Source organism: Pungitius pungitius, chromosome 16 (genome assembly GCF_949316345.1).
Source record: "Pungitius pungitius chromosome 16, fPunPun2.1, whole genome shotgun sequence".
NCBI lineage: Eukaryota > Metazoa > Chordata > Actinopteri > Perciformes > Gasterosteidae > Pungitius > Pungitius pungitius.
This window is the reverse complement of record NC_084915.1, coordinates 5,776,375-5,794,169: the sequence shown is the minus strand read 5'-3', so window position 1 is coordinate 5,794,169 and position 17,795 is coordinate 5,776,375. Positions and strand designations below refer to the sequence as shown.

Sequence of the window (17,795 nt, the reverse complement as noted above, 5' to 3'; positions counted from 1 at the left end):
CCCGGCAAAAAGAAGAAGAAGAAGAAGAAGAAGAAGAAAGTGTGGTGCGTTCTCAACACATTAAAGAGTAGGAAACTTTTATAGTTTGGGTAAATACTTTCGAGCATTTCTACCCAACAAAACAGACGAAAGTGAGTTAGAATTTAGATGTATAAGAAAGATAACAACGGAAATTTCTGTTACAATAGCAATAATCAATTTCTACCCACATATAACGTTAGTGTGTTTAGTTTTAGCATGGGAACAACAAGAGATGTCGAGCGACAAAGGCTTTCTTTCCCATTTCCTTTCCCTCAATAACCTAAATATCAGTGACCATCAAACAGCAAAGTCTAATACTATACTGGCATCATGGCTTTTCACCGATACTAGTTGTCCATTTGATATCAGGAAGGTGAAATTGACCAATAAGTGAATTTCATTCAGATAACATGCTAGTGACCCAGCCACTAAATTGAATGCAGGTTTTATTCTGCTGAAATGTTTCCCCCTCTTCGGCATGATGGTGCAAACAGAAATAATATACTACATATTTTGGAGATTTTTTTTCTGAGATTTTTCTTCACTATTTTATAGAAGCATGTCATCTGTGGGTGTACTGTTCAAATGCCAGAATTACTACACCATTGAATGCAGCATAGTGGATTTTGCCAGAGTGACACAACACCGTTTCATGATCAGCAATGTCTACCTATATCCTTGGTGTGGACGTTGGCACCACGTCGGTAAAAGCTGTTTTATTAGAAACTGGCTCCAGGTCGGTGGCTGCGAGTCACGCTTTGCCAACTTTGTCTGATATAACAGACCAAAGCGGAATAAAGGTCAGTGCGTTGCGTGGTGCGTTCGCGTAACATAAAACAGTTACAGTGCAGCAATATTAACCGTGATGTGCGTGGGTCCCTGGTGTAAGTAACCTGACTACGTGCCCGTGACGCGCAGGCCAAAGAGCAGGAGACCGGCCGGATAATAGACACTCTGAACCGGTGCATCGGCCTGCTGCCAAGAGACAAACTGCAGCATGTCATCAGCATCGGGCTGTCCGGGCAGATGCACGGGCTTTTACTCTGGAAAGCCAGGAGCGGTAAGACAAGACTACCACCTACTTACCTGCTATGACAGTTGGTCCGGGGACGTTGCATTTCAAAAGTTGTGGCACATCAGCAGCAAAGCGGATACTTTTCATTCTTGATGTCATTTGAAGTGTGACCAAAAAGGAAACGTCAAGTGATTGTAAAGTGTCAATGTTTTTAACCATGTTAGTTTGATGGTCTTGGCCTCCCAAATTTAGATACCTGTCCACAAACCACAACAAAGACCAATTACCCTGAAATAAAGAGGTGGCCCTTCACAGATCATTGTCCCGTGAAGGAAATCCCTCAGTCTACTGCGTTTTAGGCTCATTCACGTTGAGGCCCCTATACATTTAAACAATGTACATTTGCCCAAGAAGCTCTTTAATATTATGATGCCTGCAAGGGTCACAATATAAGGGTCCTAAATCTCACTCTTGTAGCTGTTGAATGTATTGTATGTAATGTATGTAAAGAGCTGCATTCATTGAGAATCTTCTCATCAATTTTGGGAAGCAATTGGTTAAACTATTTGAGTTAACAATGGAGTAACATTTGTGTTTCAGTATAGCTTATATCACGCAGTCGCAGTGTTAAAAGGGCCCCTCCAAGTGTTAATCACCACCTGTTAACCATGTAGAGCTCAATACGAACATGCATAATGGTAATACACGATAATACACAATGTGTATGTGTCAAAGTTCTTCTGGTTGCAGTGCAGTTGTTTTTCTTTGAGCATGTGCTCCTCACAACCCCTTTCAGTCTTTATAGACCAGAGATCATTTACAATGTAATTTTTGACAACAGTTCCAATAATGTTTAACTGGAGAGTTATCTTTAGAGAAACATTTACTAGTGAAGGCCACTGATTGAATATGAAATGAAAAAGGTTAGTTGTCATTATAAATCTACCATTAAGGCAGATGTAACTTATCTTGTCCGCTGTATTTGTCCATGTATCCTGGCCCTCGCAGGTTGTGTTTGGTCCAAGAGCAATTTCTTTACCAGCGGAGACACCAGTCAGCTGATCACCTGGCAGGATGGACGCTGCAGCAGCAACTTCCTGTCCTCTCTTCCAAAACCACACTCGCATCTCAGTGTAGCCACAGGGTTCGGCTGTGCATCAATCCTCTGGCATGCAAAGCACAGGTCAGCACGCAGCGTTTGAAAAAAAATCCCACGTAGGGTCGGTTGCAGCTAATATGAAAGTGAAACGTGTGCTTTCACTGCAGACCTGAGTTCCTCGAGGACTTCACCGTGGCAGGTACCATCCAGGACTATGTGGCGTCCATGCTGTGTGGTCTGGAGGGGTGTGTGATGACGCCCCAAAATGCCGCCAGCTGGGGCTTCTTCAACACCTCCTCCAACCAGTGGAACATTGACATGTATGTAAAATGAAGAAATTGTCTTAGTACTAAATGCATATAACACGTTTTATAGTTTGTGCACTGTTAATCTGAAATCAATTGTAGTGTTGTTGTAATGCGTAACAGTGTAAAGCGTCGTGTGTGTGTGTGTGTGTGTGTGTGTGCGTGCATGCTCTAGCCTGAAGGGTGCCGGCTTCCCTCTGCACCTGCTCCCTCAGTGTGTGCCATCTGGTGGCATGGCGGGACAAACGTGCTCTGAATGGCATGGTGTCCCTGCTGGTACGCCAGTAGGAGCCGCCCTGGGAGACCTTCAGTGTTCCGTGTACTCCTGCATGAGTGCTGGAACAGATGCAGGTGAAACAGGAAGTCTTGGTGTTTCTTTCATGACCAAGATCATTCATTATGCGGTACTTTTTCATGAACCGAATCCATTACGGATTTCGCAAGACTTAATGCATCCATTGTATTCCTTGTAGTGCGCTACCGGTAATATACATCATGCATAAGAACAGTTTAACATAACATGGAAGAAAGTACACAGCAGCAAACAACCGTGTCTTTGTTTACACTCATTATGTTTGAGCACACAGAACAAATGCATCATGGATCAAGTGTATTCCTGCCCGCAGTGCTTTTAGTATCAGAGGTTACTTCATACTGCATAGATGTCAGTTTGCATCTGTCTCCTATTTTTGCAGTTCTTAACATAAGCACTTCAGCGCAGCTGAGCTTTGCCATGCCAGCCAACTTCCAACCTCCAGATTCTCCTCAGCCCGCCTCCTCCATCTCCTACTTCCCCTACTTCGGCGACTCGTACTTGGCAGTGGCGGCTTCGCTCAACGGCGGGAATGTAATAGCCACTTTTGTGGGAATGCTCACTTCCTGGATGAAAGAACTCGGTATGCATTTTTAGCCGTGCGAGTAGTTAGGTTCTAGGGGTTGGCTCTTCACGGTTTTGGTCCATACCAAGTTAATTCCTTTTCCTTTTCCATGAGATTGACACGTGTAACGTCGTGTGAACTGTCTCAACAACTATTGCATTGATTGCTAAGACGTGTTGTACACACATTCATGTTCCCCACAAGAGGAGTTATAACCACTTTGGTGATGCTTTAACTTTTGGTCGATCTGCCATTGTTGAGTCAATGAGAGGGCGGGGCCCCGTTTACTCATGATAGATTACTGCCATTTTAAATGTTGAATCACTTCTCTCATCCCTGGCAGGGGCAGAGATGAGTGATTCTGGCTTGTACGAGAAGCTGATTGACTGCGGCCTGAATGCGGGAACGAGCGACCTGAGGGTGAGTCCTACAATCCTGGGGGAGAGGCACAACCCGCTCTGCCTGGGTCAGGTCGCCAACATCTCTCCTGCCAATCTCTCCCTGGGTCATCTGACCAGGGCGCTGTGCCGCGGAGTGCTGGACAACCTCACCTCCATGATGCCCGCTGAGCGTTTGAAGCAGGCCGGAGTCAGCAGGATTGTGGGCAGCGGGAGCGCCATCGCCCGCAATGAGGTGCTAAGGCAGGAGGTGGAGAAGGCGTTTACTCAGCCGGTGGTGTACGGCCAGAACGCAGACTCTGCTGTGGGCGCGGCCATGGTGCTCCGTGACCTGCTCTGAACCGGAGGTCTAATCTACAAGGCAATCAATGTCTGTTCACAGGACTACGTAAACATTTTGCACGTATGAGAACCTTAAAGAACGTAATTGCTTATTTTTAAAAAGGTAATAATCCAGCAAGGTGTATTTTGCATTGCGAAGTAAAAGATGCCTTATGCCTTATGATTTTTTTAATGATACATCTCGTTCTTGCTCATTTACCGTGTATTCCGGAAATGTATTGTATAAATTCGTGAAGTTGACCAAAATCAATATGCTGCTACACTGCTTGGATCGCAGATTTCTGATGCATCATAGGATTTCCTCTTGGCTTCCTTCTTTAGATAAAACCATAGCTGCAGCAGGGTTTATCAGCGAGATGATGGATAACCGCTAGTAGCGTGTTGGCACTCATGTGGAAAATAGACCATAAAGGAGATGTTTTCCTCAGTTTAATTTCCTTCACATCTGTCTCATGATTTCAATGTTGCATACAAGGAGCTTATATTCTTTTAATTTACAAAAAGTCTATGAAGTCAATTCCAAGTCAAACATTGAAAAAATTGATATGCAATAGGGTTAAGATCACTTTTGAATGGGATCTTAACCCTGTTGCATATCACATTTTCAATGAATTTAGAAGCCTTGCTTTGGTACCAGAATAAATAAGACATTTATCACATATCCATTTATTGTAAACATTCGTCCATGTCTGGTCCTGTAGGAATGATGAGGGGGATGGTTTCTTTAGGCCTTTTTTTAGTGAGCTGATTGGTGATTAGAGTGAATATTTGATCAGACTGTTTGCAGATCCTTGGATTCAAAGATTCTGGTTGTATTTTATTTAAATGTTGTACTTCCTGTGTCCTTGTTTTAGCAGGGGCGTCTTTACGTTGGATCAAAATCATTTGTGTTGTTTTCTATTAAGGTCCACGTCTAAATTAATGGTTACTGCTCTTCTCATTTTCTCGTAATTTTAAGTCTTAAGCTTCCAGTTTAAAGCTCTTCACAAAGTTGGAAAATGTCTTTGATTGTTTTGTATGTTTTGTACTATTCGGGAATTGTTGATGAATTTCTAGTGGCAATTTCTATACTAGAAATACTAATGATAATCTATACTAATGAGTAACTACAGTTGTGACTGTGAGAAACAACATGTGTATTAGAAGGGCTAGTCATTTGTTTGTGTATGTGTGTAACTAGATAAGGGTAATTGAGCGATGGTGGCGCATGGAGTAGAGCGGATGTGTTGGGAACCGCAAGGTCGGTGCTTTGAATCCTGGCTGCTCCATGCGCCATGTTGAAATGTCCTTGAGCAACACACCCAACCCTGTGCTGTTCCCTGGGCTTTGGATAAAAGCGTCAGCTGAATGACATGTAATGTAATTAGCTCACAGCTTGTGTGGTCATGTAACAAATAAAGCAATTTACAAATGACTAATTTGGTGTCAGATGTTAAATATTTTGGTACCATTATACATTTAAGTAGAAATAACTGCATGCAAAGGCATTCATAATGAAAAATCAGTAAATGTAAAGTTGTAGTTGCTTACTTGGATGACATTTAAATCACTTGAACCATCTGATTCTAACTGTAACCACTTTATGTGATGCTCTGTGCTCTGTAAAAAGGGGAAGTTATCTCAGGAAAGGACTTGTCAGATGATCTCGTGAATGCAGACCCGAAGCCCGCTATGCACAGCTCCTGTAACCACACGGTCTGAGCAGCACAGCAGCGCTGAAAAACAAACACACCCACATGAAACTAGAAGACACTCGAGGTAACGTTACGGACTACAAAGGGTACGTTCATTTATTTAGTCTTTACAGAGAGCCATGAGGAAGTTTTCTTTTTTGACGGTGCCAGTGATGTTTACTGCTCGAATGCCTTGTGACAAAGTTGAAATGTGATGTTCCGTGTCCAATAACATGCTGGTACTTTCATCTCACTATCTCAGCATATGTCCGAGATGGTCAATACATCCTTTTAAGCACTCTACTGATATTCTCTAGGGTGTGCCACTTTATCTTTCCTCTGGCTTCTTCCTGCTAGCTCTGACCGATTGTTTTAGTAGATGAACATCTGAGGACTCCTCGGCATGAAAGCTTGTCCCAGTGTATGCGGCCAATGGGTGCTGTTTTAATCTGATTTTTAATCAAGAAGACAATCTGGAGCAGGACGACTTCTGGTGAGTCAAATGATCTGTTATGGTTTTGTTTCCCAGTTTTTAATCACTAGCATTCTTCTGTTACTGAAGAAAATTGACAACCATGTTGAGTATCTCCGGTATCCTCTTTGTCTGGACATATTTTTGTAACCTCATCTGTTGTGTTTAGTTTTCATGTAAGATTATTTTATGAGATTCAAAGACAATACGGGAAAGAATGATGTTTTTTCATCGATTGTGTCTCTTATTATTTGTGATATTAGTATATTGTAGCATGGTGTGGAAGAAGGTGCCTAGTTACACATAATTGAATAACAAAGAGCATGTGAAATAAAAAAACAAAAAAATGAAAATGAAAATGCATCTGTTTTTCATTGGATTCTGTTTCTAAAAATAAGACACGCGATACATACTTCTGCATTTTAAATCCTTTGTGACTGGCTGCAATACATATTCCTCTGGATCTTATGGGGGTTTCTGATGAGTCACCAATTTCCATTGAAAAGCGGAACAAGACGCCACCAAAGATGAGCTTCCCATTATCCTTTAAACAATGTTTTAGGTGAAAATATCAGATGTCCTTTTATTGTGATCAGCAGGAATTCTGCAGGAATCTTTTCATGCCATTCACAGTGCGTCTTAGTAAACCATATGCATGTGATCTGATTATTCCGCAAAGAAGTGGCACCGAGATCAAGTGCTGCGTGAACTGCTGCCATGGAAATCCTTTTCTAAATACACTCTTTTGTTAGTCACTTGGGCTGAAACATCACATGTCTGGAAATATGTCAGTGGTGTGATCCCTTGTGGCAAAGATGTCTCAGAGCCAGCTGATTCAAACACATAGTAACACATGATAAAGCACCCCAACACAGCACACTTGGGGACTGCTAGATCAAAGCAAAGCGTGTGTGTAACCCATTGACACTGTGGTGCGCTGTTCAAGCAAAGACTTGGTCAAATCTGTGTCTTTTTTTGCCTTCTATGGCTTGGATTGCTCCCTCGGATTGGAAACCAATGGTTTACACAAGGTAAAGTTCCCAAGGATTTAAAAAATACTAATGAAATTCACCTCACTCAATCTGTTGGTTGTCTGAATGATGCACACTCGTGCTTTACGCCCATGCAGACCATCGGAGCAAGAGGCCAGGATGGAGAAGTCAGAGATTGGCTTCTTTCTGGAGGCAGACGACCGGACCGAGGAGGAGATAGCGCGGCAGAAAGCGGCAAGGAAGGCCGGTGTGGCCTCTGCCTTGGGATTGGGCAAGGAGTCGCCAAAGGTCCCCATGGACACGGATTACCAGGAGGAAATGGAGGCAACCAAGCCTCAAATCAGATTCAATCTCAACTTTGACAAGTGAGAATAATGCATTTTTTCCCCATGACCATTATACCACGAGTGCTGTGCCTCACCAAGCCCCACGGGGTCCCGCGTGAATTTTGTCAACAGAGGGATTCGAGGGGAGCAGCGGAACAAGAGGGACAGCAGCACCTTTACCATCGACAGGTTGTTTGAAGCGGCCGCCAGCGGGGATGTCGGAAAGCTGGAGAACCTGCATCAGTACCTGCGCCAGAACATGAAGAAACTCTCTGATTCCTTGTGTGAGTGTAATGAGTGAGACGCGTCCAGAGGGCCGCCGAGCCGTGTGTCATCTCCCTGAATGTGTGACTACACCTGCAGATCGCTCCTATGGTAAAACCGCCCTGATGAAGGCTCTGCTGCACCTCAAGAACGGCAAGAACGAGACAGTGGAGCTCTTACTCGACATTTCAGAGAAGATGGGCGACATTAAGGAGTTTGTGAATGCAGCCTACACCAACAATTATTATAAAGGTAAACTGTGTACGAAAAAGGATTGCTGTGAGAATCAACTTCGTCAGATTAACTGTGTTAATGTGTGACTCTGTCAGGCCAGACAGCTCTCCATGTTGCCATTGAGAGGAGAAATATTTCCTATGTCAAGCTGCTGGTCAGTAAAGGAGCAGACGTCCATGCTAAAGCCTGGGGGACATTCTTCCAGCCACACGATGGCCCCAACTTCTACTTTGGTGAGTCGGAGGAGCTGCAGGGAGCAGCATGCAACTCAAGAGCATCCCGCCAAGGTCCTGTACTGATTACATCCACATTTCCCTGCTTATGTTATTCAGTGACTTTCTTTATGTATTTTAAAAGACTCAACATAAAGCAATATATTTTTTGTTGTTGGTCATGATTTTCTATTTAAAATGTAAAATGTTTTAATAATTTAAAGCTGCTCTTTGCGGAATTCAGAGCACATCTATTGGCTGCGAACGGGTTTCAATATAGTGAAAAGCCAACAGTGCCAACAGCAACAATGCTAAAGGCTAGCTGTGGGTCATCCTTCTAGGCCAGTGGATCTCAAACTGTGGGGCGCGACCCTCTGGTGGGGTGCAGAGGTATTACAGGTGGGGCACGAAGGGCTGGGGGAAATGTAGATTTTTTTAGGGCCGGGACTCAATTAAAAATATTAATCTAATTAATTAGAGGCTTTGTAATTAATTAATCAAAATTAATTGCATTTTAATTGCATAAATATTTGACCTGAGAACAGTGAGAAGTAATTTTTTTCACATGGATTTTTATTTTTGTTCAACCAATTCCAGCAGACAAGTGTAGCAATAGCATATTTAGAAATATAGTACTTTCAGAAATTCAGGTAGCCTATAGGTAAGTAGACCTTCTGTAAACTATGTTTTAAGTAGACCAATACTTTCAAGTACATTCAGAACATTGGTTATTTTATACGTGTTTATTTCTTCCGGGATTTATTCTCCACTCAGCTGAGGAGGACCCTCAGACTGGTTTAGCTCCATAGGGGAGTCAGTATGGATCCTCTCAATTCACACGCAGGCATCAGCACACATGTCGAAAAAAGTGAAATAAGGATCACAGCATAAAAGTAGTGAAATCAACTAGGGCTTTATTAGAAATGCCATTATATGACTTTACTTGACCTGCAATTCTATTGTAACAGTATGGAACGGTTGGGGATTCCAGCCTGAGAATCCATGAGAATTGAGGTTGGATTCAAAAGCATCAACAGGTGTGTGGTTGAACAGTGCAGGGAGATAGCAGGAAGGCTGAAGTGTGGAGGATCCTCAGTTCAAACCTGCTCTCAGAAGGAGGGTTTGGTTGCAGTCAGGGCTTCAAACTGTAAACTTTGAAACAGTTTTGAGGTTTAGTAAACAATCCCAAGGTCTAATATGAGAAACGGCCACATTGAGGCATGTGCTTGAATAGCACAAGGGAACAACTGAAGGGCTGCAGTCTCCAACCTGCTGTCTGAGGTTGTGGGTTCATGCCCCTTCATGCAGACATCACTTCTGCTTTGAAAGAGTTTTGAGGTTTGACTAGCAGTCTCAAGGTTAAATACAGGAAACAAAAATGTAATTTGTGCATGGTGAGGTAATGCAGCACAAGAGCTGAGGAGCTAGTGTCCTTACCCTGTAGGTTGTGTGTTCAAGCCCAGTCTTGGGTTTGAGCCTTTGGCTTTACTTCAGGTTTGAGTAGCAATCTCAAGGTTAAATACAACAAACAAAGGGCTGATTAGTGTGTGGTGAAGTAGCACATCGGAAGAGCTGCTGACATAAGCCCCTGCACTGCACTTGAAGGTTATGGGTTCAAGCCCAGATGTGGAAATAGCATTTAAGAGATTTTTAAAGTTTAACTCACATGCTCAAGGTTAAATAGGAGAATCAAAGTTGGCAAAATGTGACCAGGACTGGTAGTGTAGGGGTGCAAGAAGGAGCCGAAAGCCTCTGTAAGCGCCGCCAGTGGGTTCAAATCCCGCTCCTGCCAAGTCTTGAGCGCACTACCGCGGAGGTAGTTGTGGGGGCATTGTCCCCACTGGTTGTTTCAGAGAAGTGAACCCTGGGGGTTATGCAGAAACACAAGGTGCGTTCACTTGAGTTATGATGGCATTGTCAAGAATGATGAAGAATCTTTTGAATGATGATGAATTGACTAAATTTGATGTTAATTGCTTTGCTTTTAGCACTTATTAGCCATGCTACGTAGCCTATAGGGTTCCACCTTTTTGACGGGAGAGAAGGCCGGATGAGTCAGTAAAGATGAGCAGATGTGTCTCATTCAGTGGTCACACTGACATGAAACTTATTACAGCCTCTGAGGGCATTTTTCAAGACAATCACATGTTTGTCTACTTCAGGGCATCCTGTGGACAACCTTAAACTGACAGTCTGGCACAGGGTGTAGATTTGTTTACCCTTTTTAGTGCATCCACCCTCCAATTCTCTGTTACATTCAAATTCAACTCACTTGTGCCTTTACCAATGCAGGAAGGATGAATAGCATGGTTGATCCTCCAAGATGCACCAATCCGTCTCTGGGGCAATATCCCATTATGATTTTTTATAAATGTCAGTTACCCAAAACTAAAAAAGGATTTAGGAAGAGCCACCATGTCCCTTGAGGGTTGAACCCAGATAAGATTTAAAGTGCAGACATTTGGGGCATTTGGCATTAGTGACAGGGACGTGTAGGTTGCTACATAAGATCATTCCAGTCATGTCATAGGAAAAAAATATTGTGAAAAAAGTCAAAATATGTAGGGTCAAAAAAGAAAAGATTTTTTTTAAATAATAGGTAAAAAATTATTATAAAAAAACATATGTAAGGTCAATATATATATAATATATATATATATATTATTAGGGCCAGGACTTGCTTAAAAATATTAATCTAATTAATTAGAGGCTTTGTAATTAATTAATCAAAATTAATTGCATTTTAATTGCATAAATATTTGACCTGAGAACAGTGAGAAGTAATTTTTTTCACATGGATTTTTATTTTTGTTCAACCAATTCCAGCAGACAAGTGTAGAAATAGCATATTTAGAAATATAGTACTTTCAGAAATTCAGGTAGCCTATAGGTAAGTAGACCTCCTGTAAACTATGTTTTTTTAAGTAGACCAATACTTTCAAGGACATTCAGAACATTGGTTATTTTTTCAGACGTGGACTTAGTTACCCTGGTCCTTAAACCAGTCATCTGGTGCAGTGTGGGTTGGGTGTGGGTCCTCGTACGTCCACGCTAGCTGCTAATTGTTTTGCGTTGAGGTGATACTTGAGGCTCGATGTGAATTCCTTGTTGCACAGCTTGCACACAACCATGCTCTTATCGACGCTTCCATCCGTGTGTTTATTATAATAAGATTTCCCATTCACGGGGCCAACCGACACGGTCTCTTCAGCTTCTTCGTTCATGTTCACTGTGGTTTGTTGTTGTCTGAAGTCATGAACGCTAGTTGGTGCTCCAGTATAATCGGTCCTCCCGAAACTCATCCAGTGAGAAACGTTCCGCGGTGCAAAAAATAAGTGTAAAAATGCGTAAAAAATGTTTAATGTGTTATTTTTTGTGTAATTAATTAATCTTAATTCACATTGTAATTAATTAATTGTAATTAACGCGCTAAAGTCCCGGCCCTAGAGGAGGAAATTATTTTGTGCATTCTACCTATCCGTAGTATTTAAGTAGCAGTGTGCTGCTGTGAAGCACTGGAGCTTGTGTTTTGAACAAAGTGCACATTCGATTGGTTTTTGTTTGATGGTAAACTGGTTTACATGAAAGTGACTTAAATTTTCTTTATTCTAATATTAATAAAAGCACACATGGAGTCACAAAATGTCATTATTTCAATAAGAATTCAGCAAGGACCATTTTTGTTTGGTCGGTGGGGCCCGACAGAAAAGGTTTGAGAACCACTGTTCTAAGCAGAGAGCGATCCATCCTCTGCTCAGGCAGACACCAATCCACTATATCTTTACATGAAAATATATTTTGTTTGTCAGAAGTTAATTGCGTGAGTCCAGGGTGATATTTAAAACCCAGCAGAAGCTTTAAGTTTCTTATCTACTTTACCCGTCAAAAGATCATACTCTCATGAACAAGTCAAAAAGAGAAACTTTTTCTCTCAACTGGTGAATGTTTCTTTGGTGAGAAACTCACAGGCGTGAAATGTCGCGCTCATGCTTTGATGGATTCAATTTAGACACACGTTTCACATTCAGACAGCTGAATTTAAATGATATATACTTTGAGAAAGCTTGAGTCCGTCTCTGTCTTGTCCTCAGGGGAGCTGCCCCTGTCTCTGGCGGCCTGCACCAACCAGCCCAGAGTGGTGGACTTCCTCATGGAGAACGAGTACCAGCGAGCGGACGCTACGATGACGGACTCTCACGGCAACACAGTGCTGCACGCCCTGGTGACGGTGGCTGCCAGCTCTAAGGATAAAGATAAGGACAACACAGAGTTCATCACCGAAATGTACGACCGCATCCTCAAGACCAGTGCCAAACTGCACCCAACGCTTAAGCTGGAGGACATCGAGAACCACAAGGGGCTGACGCCTCTCAAAATGGCTGCCAAGACGGGCAAGATCGGGGTAAACCCTCCGATGCAGTCACTTCAGACACAGCAGAATATACATGTTTTGTGGCCCGGGGACCAGGAATATACTACAGGCCCCTAGCTCCTCTGAAAATACCACTGTTTCTGGCCTTGGGAGCTTCTGGATTGAGTCGTAGACGAGTCTCAATGTTGTACCACATGGATTGATGTGATTGAATAGCCTTAAACCTGATTTTGCTCTAAACGTCCTTTTTGTTTGTCTGCAGCTTTTTAAACACATCCTCAAACGTGAATTCCACGAGAGTCACACAAAACATTTGTCCCGTAAATTCACCGAGTGGGTTTACGGCCCAGTCCAGAGCTCCCTTTACGACCTCGCCTCGGTGGACTCGTACGAGGACTGCTCCGTCGTGGAGATCCTGGTCTACGGCAGTGACATACCCGTGAGTCCCAGCATTATGAGCGCAGACACCCTCAGACACCCTCATTCTGTGCTCACGCATCCGTCTCCTCTCAGAACCGCCACGAGATGCTCCAGATGGAGCCTCTGAGCCGCCTGCTGGAGGAGAAGTGGGACAAGTTTGCGGGTCGGATGTTTTTTCTCAACTTCCTGGTCTACCTTGTGTACCTGATCATCTTCACTCTTGTGGCCTACAATAAGAAAGTCGGAAAGGTGAGCTAAAGAACTTGTGACTGATCCGTGTCGCCTCCCCAGACAGACCTGTGCTGATTGTTGTGCTTTGGTTTCTGTTGCGTCCCACAGCTGCCGTATCCCATTGACCACACCACGGCGGGTTACCTGTATGTTTCAGGCCAGCTAGTGACAGCGGTGGCTAACTGCTATTTCTTTTTCATAGGGGTATGTTTGTGTTTTAAAATACAAAATCCAGTGGCTTCTTTCAACCACAAAGTGGCAGCTGTATTCAACCGATGTGATGAATCAAACACATATGTAAATTCTTAGATCTTAGACATGAAGAGGAAACGTCCGACGCTGCAAATGCTGCTGATTGATGGATATTATGAGTTCCTTTTGTAAGTATGGCAATGGATTATTTCCCAGGCGTGGTTTGAATTAAACGTACACTGTGCAGTACCGTAAATTCCGGACTATAAGCCGCTACTTTTTTCCCACGCTTTGAACCCTGCTTTAAAACAAATTAATGAATCAATGGTGAGACGTTCAACTAGACTATGACCATAGATGGAGTGCATCATTTAGACTGTATTGATTAGTCGTAGTACGGGAGACAGCATTTGCATGGGTAAATAGTAAATGTTTCTAGTACACACCCATGCTATGTGTGTTGTGGGGATTGTCTGTCCCCTTTAGCTTTGAGGGATCCTCTGTGTCCGGTGGAGGTTTTTCCAGATACCAATTATTCTGAAGTCAACGGAAACCCCTTTCCTACAAACATAGAGATCTCATTTGACTTGATTTACAAATGACCTGACCTGTAAAGAGCACCTGGCTGCACCAGTGATCGTTTAAAGGAGGAGTCAACCATTCTAGAGAAGAACCACTTTATTATTTAAAATAGGCATTAAATGATGGTTGTTCACTTAACTGACACCTTTTCATCACGATATAACTCGGGGGATTTATTGCACAGCTCAGACTAGTGATGTGTAACAGCTTTGGATGATCTGGGATGGATTATACATGCATTACGTGCATTGATGGAATGTATAATCACGCACCTGCGCAGCCTCACAGGCACTTCTCTGCTGTTGAAAGTTTTGTGCAGGGCGTCCTCTTCCTGATCACAGCTGTGCTGTATCTGTGCGGGCGGAAGCAGTACCTCAGCTTCCTGGTGCTGTGTCTTGCTCTTAGCTGGGTGAACATGCTCTACTTCTCCAGGGGCGACAAACACATGGGCGTCTACAGCATCATGATCCAGAAGGTAGTCCACACAGGTCCCACCGCAACACAGTGAACATCACATCCAACGGTTCTCTGAAGCACATTGACACTTTTCGTCCTTGTAGATGATCCTCAGCGACATCCTGCGCTTCCTCGTCGTCTACATCGTGTTCCTCTTTGGATTCTCAGCAGGTAGTGTTGAGGCAGTGGCTTCAGTCGGGACCCGACAATGCCTCGACTGGAGGATGCACTGTATGTAATCGGTTCCCTCTGTCATGTCACAGCGGTGGTCACCTTGCTCATAGAGCCAGAAGTGAAAAACTCAACTGTAGGACAGCCGTCGAAGGGGCGTCTCTTTGGTCCCCTTGATCCTGGAGAGGAGTGTGTCAAACCCTCCTTCACCAGTATCTCCTACACCACGCTGCAGCTCTTCAAGTTCACCATCGGCATGGGCGACATGGAGTTCACCCAGGAACACGAGAACACCGAGGTCTTCTACCTGCTCCTCATCGGCTACATCATTCTCACCTACATCCTGCTGCTCAACATGCTCATCGCCCTCATGAACCGCACCGTGGAGAAGACCACCGAGGAGAGTACCAGCATTTGGAAGCTACAGGTGAAGTCTGCAGCCAGGGCTCCGTCGGGGTCGAGGGGGAAAGTGTCTGTGCGTGGCAGGCGCGAGCTAACGGGGGGGCTGTGACTGTTTTCAGAGGGCTATCACCATCCTGGAAATGGAGAAGAGACTATCGTGCTGTCTGAGGAGGAGGTTCCGCTGTGGGGTAGAGAAGAACCTCCGCACTGCCCTTGGAGATGACCGTCGCCGCTGTTTCAGGTGTGGTTGGTTCAGTTCAGCGACAGTGCAATCAGTGAGTGGTGTGTTCCCAGAGGCTCTGCCAGAAGCTGCATGTGAACCAAAAGATAAGGAACCAGAGTACACAGCAATGGCACCTTTATTCACACCACTAAAACAGTGGCTGAATTGTAATAACTCAAATCGATCGATGACCAGATATCTGCAATACTATTGCATATAATACTACATGTACATATTCATTGAGTCAATGTAAGCATGCTGAATTCTAACTTCAAGGGTAGAGGTACTAGGTTGGTGGGCAAATACATAGCGAAGCCAGGATGTGCGGTCTGCTGTGTCCACCGTGTAGCTGACAGGTAATTACATGATATACACATAATAAAGGTTCAGGTTTGAAGATGAAACAATAGATGCAGCTGTGTGGGTCGGATCGATTGACTCGCAGCACACTGTGTTCTTCACTAATTTGACTTCTCCGTAAGACAATTGATGCATCACACCGCAGACATTAATTGGAGCACATGTCCTCTCGTCGTTTCAGAGTGGAGGAAGTCAACTGGAACAAATGGAACATCAACCTGGGCAAAATCAATGAGGATCCCGGGTGCTGTGATGGCGAGGAGCAGCCTGTCTCAGATGCCCCGCCGCACAGAGCGAACAGAGGTGCAGAAACATGGAGGCAGGAGCAAACTTACTTAGATCAAATCATGTTTTCGTGCCGTGTAACAATTTCCTCCTTCATCCACAGGGAGGAGCTGGAGAAGTTGGAAGAGGCAGACGTCCATAGAGATGAGTCCTCTGAACGCCACGCCGGTCTAAGAGATCCCACAGAACTTCGATCGGTCCACCCAGGCCTGGCTGACCCGAGCATCGGGGCATTCAGACCTAAAGACATTATTCAGTTTAGAAAGAAATGTATTTGGAATGTTTGAACTGCCTTTCGGACTGGTAAATATTGCAAGTTAGCTCGTTTTCAATTTACATTTAAGGCAATTTTTCACTGAGACAAGCACATCTTTGTTGACATAATGGTGTAAAGCAAACCTCAGCTGCATTAAGAGCAGTTTAGCTGCCAAGTCGAACAGTTGCACCACATTAAACATTTAATCCAAAAGGCTTGTGCACATGCTGTTTCTCCCACCACCTGAACAGGATGCGAGGCCCCTCCGCACAAAGTCCACAGCCTGCAGGCACCTCTGACATCGCTCAAAATCCCTCATGGAGTAATACTGATTACGAAGGTGCGGATCCTGCTCCTGCTGAGTGCCCTTTATACAAGTCCCATTTTCATCACAGCCAGACAAGCTAAATCTACTGCAGCCAGATAGTCCTGTGGATTCACAGCCTGCTTTGTCTACCCTACATCCCTTTTTCGATTTGGCAGAGGCAGGCTCTGATAAATGGCATGAAAGCGCTGCAATTGGTGCAACAATCGCCACTTCCTGCACTAGCTGTCTCGGTTACAAATGATATGTGGTTTAGGCAGGGCTCTTTGGAGTAAGGCTGATTATGCAAGATACAGATCTGTGAATAGTAACCTACCCAAACTGTCAGGCAGCATGAGCTCATGCAGAATGAAGGGAGCAGGAGAAAAGAGGACACCTGTGGTCAGCGTCAGTTTAAATCAGTGTTGCAGGTAATCCACACAACGGTTCACAACTATTTCAAAGCATAAATTAGAACTTTATTTTATTATTACAATATTACAAAAAGAGTAGCACAACTCTCACGCTCTTGCCTCTTATCGGTCGTACAGAATGACACAAAAGAAAGGCTTGTGGACCTTCTTCTGTTTCACAGCAATAGTACAAGAAACAAAGGAAACACAAATTAAATAACAAGCAAATCAAGTATTATAAATAGTCACAACTGCAAACTGAAGCTTTGAAAAAAAATGTTTTTTACTGTAACTACACATTACTAAAATATATAATTACAAAATATTACTCCTTTTCTTGCTTTCCATAAGGAATGGCTCTGTCTATTCATCAAAACCTCAATAAAATAAAAAGGAAAAAAACAAAACAAATAATAATTGCCGTTTCTGCTTACACTCACAATCCTTTCTCCTTATTATTTGGGGTTTTCATTTAAACCATGCTCTTTCTCAAGGGAAGTCCAAGGACCAAACACTTAAGGCTTTTTAAGGGCTGTTAGGGAGTTAGGTGAACAAAACATGGGCGCCAATGTTTTTATACACACCCGCTCTCTCTGTGTCACACACACACACGCACACGCACACGCACACACGCACACACGCACACGGTTAAAGTTACAAGTAGGTAAGCCAGTGTACAATAAAATAAACAATGCATTTGCTGTTTCACTTGAAATTTAAAAGTCAGTTTACCTCCAAGTGATCTTGCAAGTGATCAATTTGGTCTTCTCAAGCAGACTTCACATCAGAATCAGTAGCAACTACATATAATTGAAGTTTCTGTGGTCAGGATAAAAACTCGATGTTCCGTTAGGAGGACGATCCTTTCTTCGACCCCAGAGTTTTTTCCTCCTAACC

The 17,795-nt window shown here is 43.5% G+C and overlaps 2 protein-coding genes across 6 annotated transcripts; both read left to right on the top strand.

Annotated features, from left to right (window-relative positions):
• Positions 1–484: 484 nt before the first annotated feature.
• On the top strand, positions 485–5,467 carry shpk (sedoheptulokinase). Its single transcript, XM_037466793.2, has 7 exons — positions 485–821; positions 940–1,081; positions 2,045–2,219; positions 2,303–2,455; positions 2,616–2,791; positions 3,136–3,336; positions 3,662–5,467. Exons 1-7 carry the CDS (start codon positions 684–686, stop codon positions 4,054–4,056), a joined length of 1,380 nt encoding a protein of 459 aa, XP_037322690.2. The 5' UTR covers positions 485–683; the 3' UTR covers positions 4,057–5,467.
• A 237-nt stretch (positions 5,468–5,704) lies between these two features.
• trpv1 (transient receptor potential cation channel, subfamily V, member 1) lies at positions 5,705–17,683 on the top strand. Of its 5 annotated transcripts, none has more exons than XR_009942504.1 (16): positions 5,705–5,838; positions 6,111–6,224; positions 7,333–7,560; positions 7,654–7,805; positions 7,885–8,037; positions 8,115–8,252; positions 12,323–12,633; positions 12,866–13,042; positions 13,117–13,272; positions 13,363–13,458; positions 13,564–13,634; positions 14,338–14,503; positions 14,589–14,655; positions 14,748–15,082; positions 15,177–15,943; positions 16,029–16,055. XR_009942504.1 is itself a non-coding variant. In XM_062558006.1 (16 exons), exons 2-16 carry the CDS (start codon positions 7,355–7,357, stop codon positions 16,097–16,099), a joined length of 2,343 nt encoding a protein of 780 aa, XP_062413990.1. In that variant the 5' UTR covers positions 5,705–6,224; positions 7,333–7,354; the 3' UTR covers positions 16,100–17,683. The 5 variants fall into 5 exon arrangements, 1 of the variants encoding a protein (XP_062413990.1); XR_009942502.1 differs by having other exon boundaries at positions 6,108–6,224; XR_009942503.1 differs by having other exon boundaries at positions 6,089–6,224.
• The last annotated feature ends 112 nt before the right edge of the window (positions 17,684–17,795 follow it).